Source organism: Pongo abelii, chromosome 15 (genome assembly GCF_028885655.2).
Source record: "Pongo abelii isolate AG06213 chromosome 15, NHGRI_mPonAbe1-v2.0_pri, whole genome shotgun sequence".
NCBI lineage: Eukaryota > Metazoa > Chordata > Mammalia > Primates > Hominidae > Pongo > Pongo abelii.
In genome coordinates, this window is record NC_072000.2 from 75,286,927 (window position 1) to 75,300,654 (window position 13,728).

General features: G+C 35.4%; 1 protein-coding gene across 13 annotated transcripts in view; it reads left to right on the forward strand.

Moving 5' to 3' along the window:
• Window positions 1–13,728, forward strand: part of PCNX1 (pecanex 1) — a 196,746-nt gene that overhangs the window by 121,204 nt on the left and 61,814 nt on the right. For all 13 annotated transcript variants that reach the window (XM_054530275.2, XM_054530277.2, XM_054530281.2 and 10 more), the window contains 6 exons: window positions 1,595–1,704; window positions 2,110–2,215; window positions 4,099–4,191; window positions 10,775–10,925; window positions 12,608–12,749; window positions 13,430–13,607. In XM_054530275.2, coding sequence (XP_054386250.2) covers window positions 1,595–1,704; window positions 2,110–2,215; window positions 4,099–4,191; window positions 10,775–10,925; window positions 12,608–12,749; window positions 13,430–13,607 — 780 coding nt within the window. The remainder of the gene's footprint in view (window positions 1–1,594; window positions 1,705–2,109; window positions 2,216–4,098; window positions 4,192–10,774; window positions 10,926–12,607; window positions 12,750–13,429; window positions 13,608–13,728) is intronic.

Consider the following 13,728-nt stretch of genomic DNA (forward strand, 5'->3'; position numbering starts at 1 on the left):
GTAGCATCATCTGGCTTCAGGTAGATAACACTGTTTCAGCACCTTCACAGCACGAGCAGATTTTCCAGCAGCCATCAGGGACAGAGCAAACTGGTACCACAGGCGGAACTCCTCAAAGGCAAACTTCATGGCTCTTTCTAGGCACTATGGTTCATTGTCTCGTGCCAAGAAAGAATTCAAGACACGGACACACACAAGGAGTGGGTTTAGGAGTGGAAAGATTAATAGACGAAGAGAGAGAGAGAGAGAGAAAGTTTCCTCATGCTGAGAAAGCGGGTCGCTCAAGAGAGCGTCTCCCAGAGACTTAATTTCTCTCACCCCAGCCTGCACTACACATGTAGCCACTCTTGTCTCCCTCATATACCTGATGTGTTTGCTTTATTATCACTGTGTAAATGCTCTTCCTTTATATCTTTTGTTTTCTCCTATACTTTGCTTTCGTATGTATTTATCTCCCTTTCATTCTCAAGCTCTTAAGATATTACCTTTCTTTTCAGTACATTCAAACATATCAAGAGTTCACTTTCTGGCTCTGCCGCTTAACTGGACAAATTACTTAAACCCTCTTCTGTGCCTTAGTTTTCTCATCTATAAATTGGGGGATAATAGTACATATTTTCAAGGTTATTGTAAAAATTATTTGGGAAATACAAAGATCTAAGGATGCAGCTCTACACAGTGTTCAATATGATAATAAGGTTTTGATGTAGCTATTAAAAAAATTTAATGTCTGTGTTATGATGTGAAACAATTCCCAAGTCTACTTTTAAGTGGGAAAAAGGCCAGTTGTATTAAAAACTGCCATTTGGGTCCACACTCCTACCATGTTTCCTTTCCGAATCTCCAGAGAACAATGAAGGATTAGAGTAGTGTCTACCTCACAGGACATACTTAAGAACTGTTACCTGTTCCAGTTAGCGTATTGCCCACTCTCTGCCAGGTATCATGCTGATAGACTCCAGAGATGCTACAATGAGCAGAGCTCACATGGAGTGACCACATGTGTGGTTGGCTTTGGAAGATAACCTTTGTAGTATTTCCTTCTGGATATATGCAGTGATTCATTCAGAAAACAGTTACTGAATGCCTGCTCAGTGCTGTGGAGGACATAGTAGTTTATTACATGGGCAAAGGCATCAAGAAAGTAACACACCAAATGTCAGACTTTTCTTTTGCCTAATGTATCATGTGTTGTCTTTTCCTACTCTGTTATTGTATCTAAAATTTACTATACCAAGATATCTTATTCTTCCAAAAGGAACACAGTTTACTACAAACTTAATAGCACTTAAAATGTGAAAGAATTGATAGCCTCATGCATCAAAAACAAATTATTCTTCATGTATGAGTAGAGCTTTAGTGCCCTCCCCGCAGAAACATCTGTAGCTTTAGTACCAAAGACATCTAGTGGCCAGATTCTAGCTCATCAGAAAGTAATCTAAATTTTTCTGGAATAAAATGCAATTAATAACGTGGCTAAAAACTTTTGTTGAATTTAAGTTCGTTGTCTTTTTCCAAAATACTGACATAAAAGGATTATGTGATATATTATAAATTAGAAGCATATTATTCTGTTAAATTCATTTTTCCACAGGATTCTTGGGATGGCCAGCATATTCCAGTACTTTTCTCCATTTTTTGTGGTTTATTAGTGGCAGTGTCTTACCATCTCAGCCGACAAAGCAGTGATCCATCTGTACTTTTGTAAGTGAACTCAATTGTTATTGAATTAAAATAAATTTAAGTAAGTTGGTGTTTTTTTCAAATAACTTTCAAGATCTCTTTTTCCCAATGCCTTTCCAAAGTGCTTTGGCCTAATCTATATTAAGTTTCAAAATATATTAATTTGGGGTTATTCTAATCAGGTTGGCTGAGAATATTAGTGGTTTCCTTCCCAATTATTGAAACTGTGTTTTAATAAAAATATTTTCACTGTATGCTTATTTATGGTATCCTAAACATTTTAGAATTTCTCATTTGGTAATGATTAAATATACTCGAATCATTTGGTTTTCTATCATAAACTTCATTGCCCGTTTGGATTACTGGTTTTCAGATTATCTATGTATTTTCTGTTTTTTTTCTCTCTTTTTTTTTCTTCACATAAAGCTCTTTAGTGCAATCCAAGATTTTTCCAAAAACGGAAGAGAAAAATCCAGAAGACCCTCTATCTGAAGTAAAAGATCCACTGCCTGAAAAACTTAGAAATTCTGTTGTAAGTTTTAACATTTAAAATCACCTAAAAGACTTAAATCTTAGACAGTTGATCATATTATATGAGGAACACTTTTTGAAAGTCATTAGTAATTGGAGAAAAATGTATAATTATAATTTATAGGATTAGTTGGACATTGTTGATTGTCTTTATTCCAAATATTAACATGTAAGAAATGCTCATTCCTCAGGCTTGGTTTGTGTGTAGAACAGAATACTAAACATTTATTTTTAGGTCAGGTGAAATTAAGTCATTTCATTGGCCATAGAATTTTTACTCCTATTTGATTTAGACTAGGATCTGAAAGATTAGCATTAACACAAATTAGATTCACTTTGTTGTTGTTGTTCATCTTGTTGTTGAAAAAAACTATGTCTTTGTAAGTCATTTATTAGTCTTTTAGGTTGTTTTATTTCTCAAGGCCGATCTGAAAACTGTGTGTGTATTCTAGGCTGAAGGAGAGAACAGTAATCTGTATTAATGTACTTAAGTAAATGCAGTAATTTTTTAAATTTTCTAATTTGGTGAATTATAATGTTGCTTGTATTCTTTTAGTAATTATTTGAAAAATGAATTCTGTAAATTCGTGTCTATTTATGGAATAAAACAAAATCTTTTTTCTCAGTTTTAGGTCATTTTTCTTTGCAAAAGACTGAATTTATATAGATGTTGAATTAGACACATTTACTTTCAGTGCACTTGACCTGTTCACATATTTTTTCAGAAACTTTAGAAATACAAAACTATATCAAGATATTAGAATGACTTTTTTCCAACTTTAGTTTCCATGTTGGCAGAGGGTGTTTCATGTTACGTATAGTAGGATGTTCTGAATCTGGCTTATAAGCATAAATGTAAGAGGTCAGTTGATGACCAAAGATATCAAGAGGTTTCCGGTTTTTCTGTAACCACTGATAGAACCAAAATCTAATAAGTAAAATAGGACTCAAGCACACAGTTTTCACATGTCAAAAGACCAATGAAAATATAAGTTATCCAAAGGGATATACCCCTATAAATGACACTGTGGTCAGGAGTGGTGTTGTGTGCCTGTAGTTCGGCTACTTGGGAGACTAAGGCTGGAGGATCCCCTGAGCCCAGGGGTTCTGAGCTCTAGTGTGCAATGACTATACCTGTGAATAGACACTGCACTCCAGTCTGGGCAACATAGTGAGACCCTGTCTCAAAAACAAACAAACAAAAAATTACAGTAACTTAAGGTACCTTATTTCCTTTCCCCACATGTGAAAGTAAAACTTACCAATGGGGGAATAAAATCTTCATTCTAAAAGACTTTATTGCAATATGTTATATGGCATGCAGAACTAGATACGTTGTTCAATTTCCTTGGTATTACAGTGTCAAAGCCAAAATATGAGGAAATTGAGGAAGAAAATAAGACTTTTTGTGGTTAATTATTATGTATAAGAAATCTAGAAGTGTGGCCAGGTGTGGTGGCTCAGACCTGTAATCCCAGCACTTTGGGAGGCCAAGGTGGGTGTATCACTTGAGGTCAGGAGTTCGAGATCAGCCTGGCCTACATGGTGAAACCCTGTCTCTACTAAAAATACAAAATATTAGCCGGGTATGGTGGGGTGTGGTGGCACGTCCGGCTACTTGGGAGGCTGAGGCAGGAGAATCGCTTGAACCCAGGAGGTGGAGGTTGCAGTGAGCCAAAATTGTCCCACTGCACTCCATCTTAGAGAGAGAGAGAGAATCTAGAAGTGTTAAAGTATCAATGAAAACTTCTTTTTTTTTTCTTTAATACTGTCTGAGCTAGCCAGGCAAAAATTTAATTCTTAAACTTTGCCAATTGGGAATGAAGGAAAAAGATTTTTAAAAATTTTATGTAATTGTTTAATAATTCTTTTTTTTCCCCACAGAGTGAGCGATTACAGTCTGACCTGGTAGTATGCATTGTAATTGGTGTGCTGTATTTTGCTATTCATGTAAGCACAGTCTTCACAGTATTGCAGGTAAGGAATCATTTTCTCCTTTTATTTGTTTGTTTGTTTGAGACAGGGTCTCACTCTGTCACCCAGGCTGGAGTGCAGTGTTGTGATCACAGTTCATTGTAACCTTGTGAACCCCTGGGCTCAAGTGATCCTCGCACATGGCTAGGACTACAGATGTGTGCCACCACACCAGGCTAATTTAAAGAATTTTTTTTTCGTTTTTTGTAGAAACTGAGTCTTGTTGTGTTGCCCAAGCTGGTCTCAAACTCCTGGGCTCAAGCAGTTCTCCTGCCCCAGTCTCCCAAAGTGCTGGAATTACAGATGTGAGCTACTTCACCCAGCCTGTATATGTTTAGATACACAAATATTTGCCATTGTGTTACAGTTGCCTACAGTATTCAGTACAGTAACATGCTATACATTTTTGTAGCTTAAGAGCAATAGGCTCTACCACATAGCCTCAGTGATAGTAGGCTATACTATCCTGTCTGTCTATGTAAGTACACTGTGATGTTTGCATGATGATGACATTGCCTAACCACACATTTCTCTTAACGTATCCTGTTGTTAAGCAGCACGTGACTATAACTTTGTTTAGACTTATTTCTGATTCGATTTTAATGTTTGTCCATAGTGCTGAAATACATGACTTTTTATTTGTTTTTTTATCAACAAATACTTATTGTCTCATGATTTCTCTGGGTTATGAATCTGGGAGTGGCTTTGCTGGATGCTTCTAGCTCAGGATCTTTCATGATGCTAAAATCATCTGAGGTTCACTGTTCACATGCCTCAGTTCCTTCTGACTATTGGCTGGAGACCTCAGTTCCCCTCCATGTGGTCCTCACCATAGGCTGCTTAACTGTACTCACAAGATGGCAACTGGTTTCCCCCAGAGCAAGTGGTCCTTGAGAGAGAAAGCCCAAGACAGGAGCTATACTCTTTTATAACCTGGTATTGGAAATGACATGCCACTATTTCTTCCATATTCTGTTGTGCACATAGACTAACCCTGGTACATTGTGAGAAGAGAATATACTCAAGTATAAAAGCAAGAGGCAAGGATCATGGGAACCATTTCAGAAGCTGACTACCACAGTCCATCAGTAGACCTCCATGATCGACATCCCTTCTATATGCAAAGTGCACATACCCTCTCCTAAAACCCCCAAAAGTCTCATTCCAGTACAGTTGGAAGTCTAGAATGTTATTATCTAAATCAGGTTCAGGTATGGGTAAGGCTTCTTAGGTGTTGTTCCTTAAGTACAGCTCATCAAGGACTATTTCTTTCATCTGTAGGGCATGTAATTACCATGTTTAGTGCCCTGCATTATTTTGTGCGTATCCATGTTTCCATTTGGTGTCATTTTTCCTCCTGCTTGAAAGATTTCCTAGGACATTCCTTTTTAATTTAGGGATGAAGTCTCACTATGTTGCCCAGGCTGGTCTAGAACTCCTGAGCTCAAGTGATCCTCCCGCCTTGGCCTCCCAGAGTGCTAGGATTACAGATGTGAGCCACTGCACCCTGCCTCCTCTCCAGTTTAAAATCCCCCTTTCTTGCTGTTCTAGGACATTTCTTGTAGTGAAAATCTGCAACTTTCCTTGGCCTTTGTAGCTCTGAATAAGTCCTTGTTTCACCATTGGTATTGAAAGATACTTCATTGGGTATAAAATTCTAAGACGACAGGTTTTTTTTTCTCTTTTAGTACATGAAGATGTTGCTCCACTGTCTTCTCCCTTTTATTGCTTCTGACTGAATTTATTCCTATGTAGATAACTTCTTTTCTGTACTGCTTGAAGATTATCTTTTTATCACTAGTTATTAGAAATTTGATTATGATGTACCTTCACATAGTTTTCTTCATGTCTTTGTGCTTGGGGTTTATTGAATCTGTGGTTTACAGTTTTCATTAAATTTGGAAAATTTTGGCCATTATTCCTCTAGACATTCTTTATTTTTTTCATAATGGGTTTATATTTTTATGGGGCACATGAGATACTTTGATACAGGCATGCAATGTATAATAATCACATGGTAAATGGGGTATTCATCCCCTCAAGCATTTGTTCTTTGTGTTATGATCCAGTTATACTCTTAGTTATTTTTAATGTACAATTAAATGAGCATTGACTATAGTTACCCTGTTGTACTATCAAATACTAGATCTTATTCATTCTTTCTACTACTTTTTGTACCAATTAACCATTGCTACCTCCCCCCACCACCCCTACTACCCTTCCACTCTGATACCCTTCCAGTCTCTGATAACCATCCTTCCTTCCACTTTCTATTTCCATAAGTTCATTTGTTTTAATTTTTAGCTCCCACAAATAAGTGAGAACATGTGAAGTTTGTCTTTCTGTACCAGGCTTATTTCACTTAACATAATGACCTCCAGTTCCATCCGTGGTATAGCAAATGACGAAATCTCATTCTTTTTTATGGCTGAATAGTACTCCATTGTGTATATGTACCACATTTTCTTTATCTGTTCATTCATCTGTTGATGGACACTTAGGTTGCCTCCAAATCTTGGCTAATATGAAAAGTGCTGCAACAAACATTGAGTACAGATATCCCTTCAATAAAATTGATTTCCTTTCTTTTGAGTATATATCCAGCATTGGGATTGGATTGCTGGATAATATGGTAACTCTATTTTTAGTTTTCTCAGGAACTTCCAAACTGTTCTCCATAGTGGTTGTACTAATTTATATTCCCAGCAACAGTGGAAGAATTCAGCAGTGAAGCCATCTGGTCCTGGGCTTTTCTTTACTGGGTGACTTTTTATTATGGCTTTGATCTTTTTACTTGTTATTGGTCTGTTCAGCTTTTGGATTTCTTCATTGTTCAATCTTGTTAGGTTGTATGTGTCTAGGAATTAATCCATTTTCTCTAGATTTTCCAATTTATTCGCATATAGTTGCTCATAGTGGCCACTAATGATACTCTGAATTTTTGCGCTATTAGTTGTAATATCTCCTTTTTCATCTCTGATTTTATTTATTTGGGTCTTTCTTTCTTTTTCTGGCTAAAGGCATGTCAATTTTATTTATCTTTTCAAAATGCCAACTTTTTGGTTCCTTGAACTTTTGTATTGTTTCTTCATTTTAATTTCATTTATTTCTGCTCTTACCTTTCTTACTAGTTGCTTGAGGTACATCATGAGGTTGCTTGAACTCTTTCTACTTTTTTGATGGAGGCATTTATTGCTCCTATACTATACTATACTATACTATACTATACTATACTATACTATACTATACTATACTATACTATACTATACACTTCCCTTTAGCATTGCTTTTGCTATATTCCATAGGTTTTAGTATGTTGTATTTTCATTTATATTGGAAATTTTTAAATTTTATTTTCAGTTTCTTCATTGACCCAGTGTTCATTCAGGAGCACATTGTTTAATGTCCATTTAATTGTACAGTTTCCAAAGTTCCTCTTGTTATTTATTTTTAGTTTTATTTCATCATGGTCTGAGAAGATAACTTTATATGATTTCAATTTTTAAAAATTTGCTGAGACTTATTTCGTTGCATAACATATAGTCTGTCTTGGAGAATGTCCCATGTGTTAATGAGGACAGTGTGTATTCTGCAGCTATTGGATGACATAAATGTCTGCTAGGTCCATTTGTTCTATAGTGCAGACTAAGTCTGATATTTCTTTGTTGATTTTCTGTCTAGGTGATCTGTACAATGTTGAAATTGAGGTGTTGATGTCCCCAACTATTATTCTATTGGGGTCTATCTCATTAGCTTTAATAATACTTGCCTTATGTATCTGGGTGCTCTCGTGTAGGGTGCATATATGTTTATAGTTGTTATACCCTTTTCTGAATTGATCCCTTTATTATTATATAATGACCTTCTTTGTCTCTTTTCATGTCTTTTGACTTGCAGTTTGTTTTGTCTGATACAAGTATAGCCCCGCCAGCATGCTTTTGGTTTCTATATGCCTGGAATATATTTTTAAATTTCTTCCCTTTCAATCTATGTGTGTGTTTACAGGTGAAGTTAGTTTCCTGTAGGCAGCATATAATTGGCTGTTTTTTTAAAAAAAAATTTAAGCAGAGTGTATTTTTATTTATTTATTTTTGTTGGCATCAGGATACACATCTGGACAGTCTATATCTTTTAACTGGGGAATTTAAGCCATTTACATTCAGGGTTTTTTGCTAGGTGAAGGCATACTCCCATCATTTTGTTCATTGTTTTCTGAATGTTTTATATATCCTTTGTTCCTTTCTTCCTCTTTTATTGTTTACTCTTCAATTTGATTGGTTTTTTGTAGTAATAACATTTGACTTTTAAAAAAATCATTTGTTTATCTTCTTTACCAATGTTTTTATCCTTTCATGTGTTTTCATGATGGTAGATATCATCCTTCTGCTTCTAATTATAGGACTTAGTAATTTCTTGTAGAGCCAGTCTAGTGGTAATAAATTCTCTTAGTCTTTGCTTTTTGGTAAAGATGTTAGTTCTCCTTCATTTTTGAAGGATGAAGCTTTTCTTGGTATAGTATTTTTAGCTGAAGAGTTTTTTTCTTTCAGCACTTGGAATGTTTCACCTCATTGTCTTCTGGCTTGTGAGGTTTCTACTGAGAAATTAGATGTTAGTCTAATGGGGGTTTCCTTGTATGTAACTTAACCCTTTTCTCTTGCTGTTTTCAGAATTCTCTTTTTGTCTTTGACTTTTGACAGTTTGACTATAATGTGCCTTGGAAAAGACCTTACTGGGTGAATTGTATTTGGAAACTTTGTGCTTCCTGTGTCTAGATGTCTGTATTTTCTCTAAGACTTGGGAAGTTTTCAGCTATTATTTCCTTAAATAGGCTTTCTATGCCTTTGCCATTTCTTCTGGAAACTCCAAAATTTAAATATTTGGTCGTTTTTGTGGTGTCACATATATCATGTGAGCTTTTCCCTCCCTCCCTCCCTTCCTCCCTTCCTTCCTTCCTTCCTTCCTTCCTGGGGTTGGTAGGTTTGTTTTTTTAAGATCCATCTTAAAGTTGAGAAATTCTTTCTTCTGCTAGATCTAATCTATTGTTGATGTTCTTGCTTATATTTTTTATTTTATTTGTTGAATTCTTCAGTTCCAGAATTTGTTTGGTTCCCTTTTATGATATATCTCTACGTTGAGTTTCTCATTTAGGTCATGAATTGTTTTCCTGATTTCTATGTATTATTCATATGTGTTCTCTTGTATCTCACTGAGTTTCCTTCATATCATTATTTTGAATTCTTTTTCAGACATTTCATAGATTTCCTTTTCTTTGGTATCTGTTACTGGAAAATTATTATGTTCCTTTGGAGGTGTTACATTTTCTTGCTTTTTCATGTTTCTTGTGTCCTTACATTGATATCTGCACATCTGATATCCTTACATTGATATCTGCACATCTGATAAAACAGTTTTTCCAATTGTATGGATTGTCATTTGGAAAGGAAGACTGTTTCCTTTAGATATATCTATAGTGTTGATTGGACAGGATGCTTTGGCTTTGATTCTGGTTGTGCATGGTAGTGTACTCTCCATATGATTTCTTTGGCTGTAATCAGTGATAGTGATGTCTGTGAATTCCTTAGTGACTTAGGCTGCATTTGTTAATAGAGGCTGTGGTGAGGCATTGCTAGGGATACAGATGCCAGGTAGGCTAGTCCTCAGGTACCAGTAGTGGCTGCAGTGGGTTGGGTGTGCTAGTCCTTGGCCTGTGGGTTGGCATACATGGGTGCCTGTGATGTTGGGTCTGGGCAGGCTGGTCCTTTGGTCTCCAGTCAGCATACTTGGCTATTGGTAGTAGCAGGGAAGAAAAGTTTTAAGATTCGTAGATCTTTCTAACAAATGACTTTTCTCCAGTATGAATCAGGATATGGCAGCTCAGATGGCAATCCCTGTTGAAGGTCTTGCCACAACCTTCATAGTCACAAATGGTCTCTGTCCTGTGCACTTGCACAGGTATGCATCAAGCTTTTAGGCCTTGTTGTAATTGGTGATGCAATCCAGGAAGGAACAGATGACCCTCCTGCGAAGCATGAGGGGTAGCAGTGGAGATACTGGGCTCTTGCTGGCTGTGATGAACAGGTCAGTGATGGTTATAGATGACACCACCACAGTGACCAAAGCCAGCGGCCGCAGGGCACCGGGGCCTCCGTGCTGTGGGACAGGCGCACAGCCGTGTGCTAAGCCATGTACTGTGAACCAGTGCACGCAGCCAACTGCTGCGGGTGGACCCCACCTTACCCCATTATCTCTGCTACTGAAAACAATTTAATACATTGCTCTGAACATCTCATAGAACATTCATGTAATAGGCAATACACCTTAGGCCACTCTGTCATTATACAATAGTGTAAGACACCAGAGAAAGTAGTTAACCCATTTCAAAATATCTGTGATATATGAATAGTCACTAACTTTCAAGGCTGATTAGAACAAACTACATAATTTAGAAATGTTAACTGTCTAAAGTTCTTATATTCTAAAATGGATGTTGGCCATTATCAGATAGAAAATTGAACTGACAAATTAGAATTTCTACAATGAGTCTCAAAATCACTCCTAATTTTATCACTTTTATTTTTTTTTTTAGCCTGCCCTCAAGTATGTGTTGTATACATTGGTTGGTTTTGTGGGTTTTGTAACCCATTATGTGCTGCCTCAAGTTAGAAAACAGCTACCATGGCACTGTTTCTCTCATCCTTTGCTAAAGACACTAGAGTATAATCAATATGAAGTTCGAAGTAAGTATTTCTTTAGCACTTTTCTTTTTAATTCTATGAGTTTTTCCCTTTGCTATATTGATAGATGACTGAGTTAAATGAATATCACAGAACATTTGGCTTGTGTTTCTTTTGCTTAAGTTTGAAGCTGTTAATGAATCTAATCTCTTGCAGGATGCTTTAATTTAGCTGAAATATGAGTATCAGTGCTACAGTGCCAATTTTCCACAGAAGAAACTTACTTCTCCCCTCTCTAAATTGTTCTTCACAGACTTGTCATTGATGAATCCTCCTTTGTGTTTCCATTACTTCTCTTTCCTGACCCTACTGTTCCCCCAATTAGTTTTCAGCGCCATATACAGGCAATCCAATCCTCTTTAAGGCCTCTCCATTTGAAATAGTTTTAACTTAATGCGTAGGGAGGAAGAAAGGTCTTTGTTCCTGTTTCTGCCAGAGACACTGTGTCCTACCAGAGAAAGGTGTAAAAGAATTGACAAAGTAAAAAGAAATTAAAAACATTTTTAATAGCTGTTATTAGTTCAGATTTGCAATAAAGTATAAAAGGATGGAAAAGAGATAGGCTAGTTCACTTGCCAAGCTTCTTCCTTACCACTGTAAACCCTGACATTTCTTTCCTATTATAAGTATTCAGTTCTTGTTCATTGGCCCCATTATCTGTAATATATTGTACTTCCTCATTTTAGAGAAATAATAAATGTTCATACCTATGTCATAATTTATTATATACCAATGATTAAATAAGCCAACTTTTTTCTCACACTTTTTTTCAGTTAGCGAATTACTATAGAGTAAATCATTCAGTTGCTTGAAGATAACTTTTTTAGAGAACTCTGAAGCCTTTGAAAGCTTCCTAATAAATAAAAATGACGTGAAACTGCATAAGAATCTTTATTGGCCCATTTATACCATCAGGAAAATAACTCAGAATGAGATGTTTTTAATGGTGAACTATTACTACTTTCATATATAAATGATGACACATATCTAGTTTGTCTTAAAGACCAACACTTTTCATTAAAATAAATTATTGATCTTATTTTTTAAATCTTAGAACATTTAGTCTACAAATTTTGAATCAGCATATCATTTTGACATTTATAGTACTAACAGCAAAGTTGTTTTTTTTTCTGGTACTGATTTTAGCAACTGAAAGAAAAAATATTATTTCTTAGACAACTTCCTAAAGCCAGGTGATACTATTTTCAGATAGCCAAAGAACCATGTTTTAAATCTTTTAGTTTATCCTAGACACTTTCCCCAATGAAATAATATTGTAGCATTGGAAAAAAATATTATTGGCAATGAAAATTGCTCTTAAGTATGTGAATTCAAATCATACCATATTTTTATTTATTTTGGGTGGAAGGAGCAATCTAATGATCTTCAGTAATCTTTTTCCGATAAGTTATAAGCATAAATGAGAAAAGTTATGGTTAAAAACTGAAGTTTCAAGAATTAAAGTTTGAAACTCATCTAAATGTTAAAACATGTCTAAGTTGCAAATTTGTAAGTATCTCAGAGCTCATAGAAGTTGACAGTTGATTAAAGTACTGGCTTTTTTAAAACATTTTGTTTGTAGTTTGGTACTAAATTTGAGTTGTAAAATTTTTCTTTCTCATCACATTGACAAACTACTTTATACATTTGATGACATGTAGTCTTGATTTATACTGCCTCGTTAGATGCAGCCACTATGATGTGGTTTGAGAAACTTCATGTGTGGCTTCTTTTTGTGGAGAAGAATATAATCTATCCATTGATTGTTCTCAATGAACTGAGCAGCAGTGCAGAGACAATTGCTAGTCCAAAGAAACTGGATACAGAGTAAGTATAGTAGACTACTGGGGGCTGTTATAAACAATGTCTTAAGTTGTTGATCAAATATTAAATAATTGTTTCCTTCATGCAAGGCACTGTGAGATTAAAAATTTAGGTGACATTTTGTCCTTGACTTACCTTTTTTAAACATTTGTTTCTGCTGTTGGCATATTCTCTACTCCAGACATCTCATTGTCAATTGATATTTTATGAGAGGACATTTTAAAATAAGGTTAATTTTAATATTATATGGCTATTTTGATGCACTATGTGACTTACACCATATAGATGGTCAGTTGCCTCCATAGTCATCTGATGAGCCTGCCTAATAGAGTAGGTACCTATTGTTGAGTCAAGCATTAATATGTTTTTCATTTGCTAAATGCAGTTGGTGTTAAAGTAATAGAAATATTGAGAAACTAGAGAATCAGATGTCAGAATTACATTATTATTTTTAAAACATAGTCCTTCATATAAAGGATAAGAATCATAATGAATAGTATTAAAAGGGAATAGGCAGATACTTTCAGGATGTGATTTACCTAGCTATATACATCATTTTTGGAAGCTTACATTTAATGTATATATTATAAGCTTAGTAAAGTAAATGGTGAATTTTATTTTAAGTTACTGTCTCTTCTAATGTTTTTAGTCATGAGTTGATTTGTGTTTTCTTTGTGTCACAGATTAGGTGCTTTAATGATCACCATTGCTGGTTTGAAGTTGCTACGATCCTCTTTTAGCAGCCCTACATATCAGTATGTCACAGTCATCTTTACTGTGCTCTTTTTCAAATTTGACTATGAAGCTTTTTCAGAGACCATGCTGTTGGATCTCTTCTTCATGTCCATACTCTTCAACAAGGTAATTTATCACTGAAAGGAATATCCTTATCTATAAAAACTGTCTCCCTGAGTTATATGCTAGTCAGAATTTTTCTTATATTTCATTTGATTTATTATTGTTTAAGTAATATCTGTCTTCA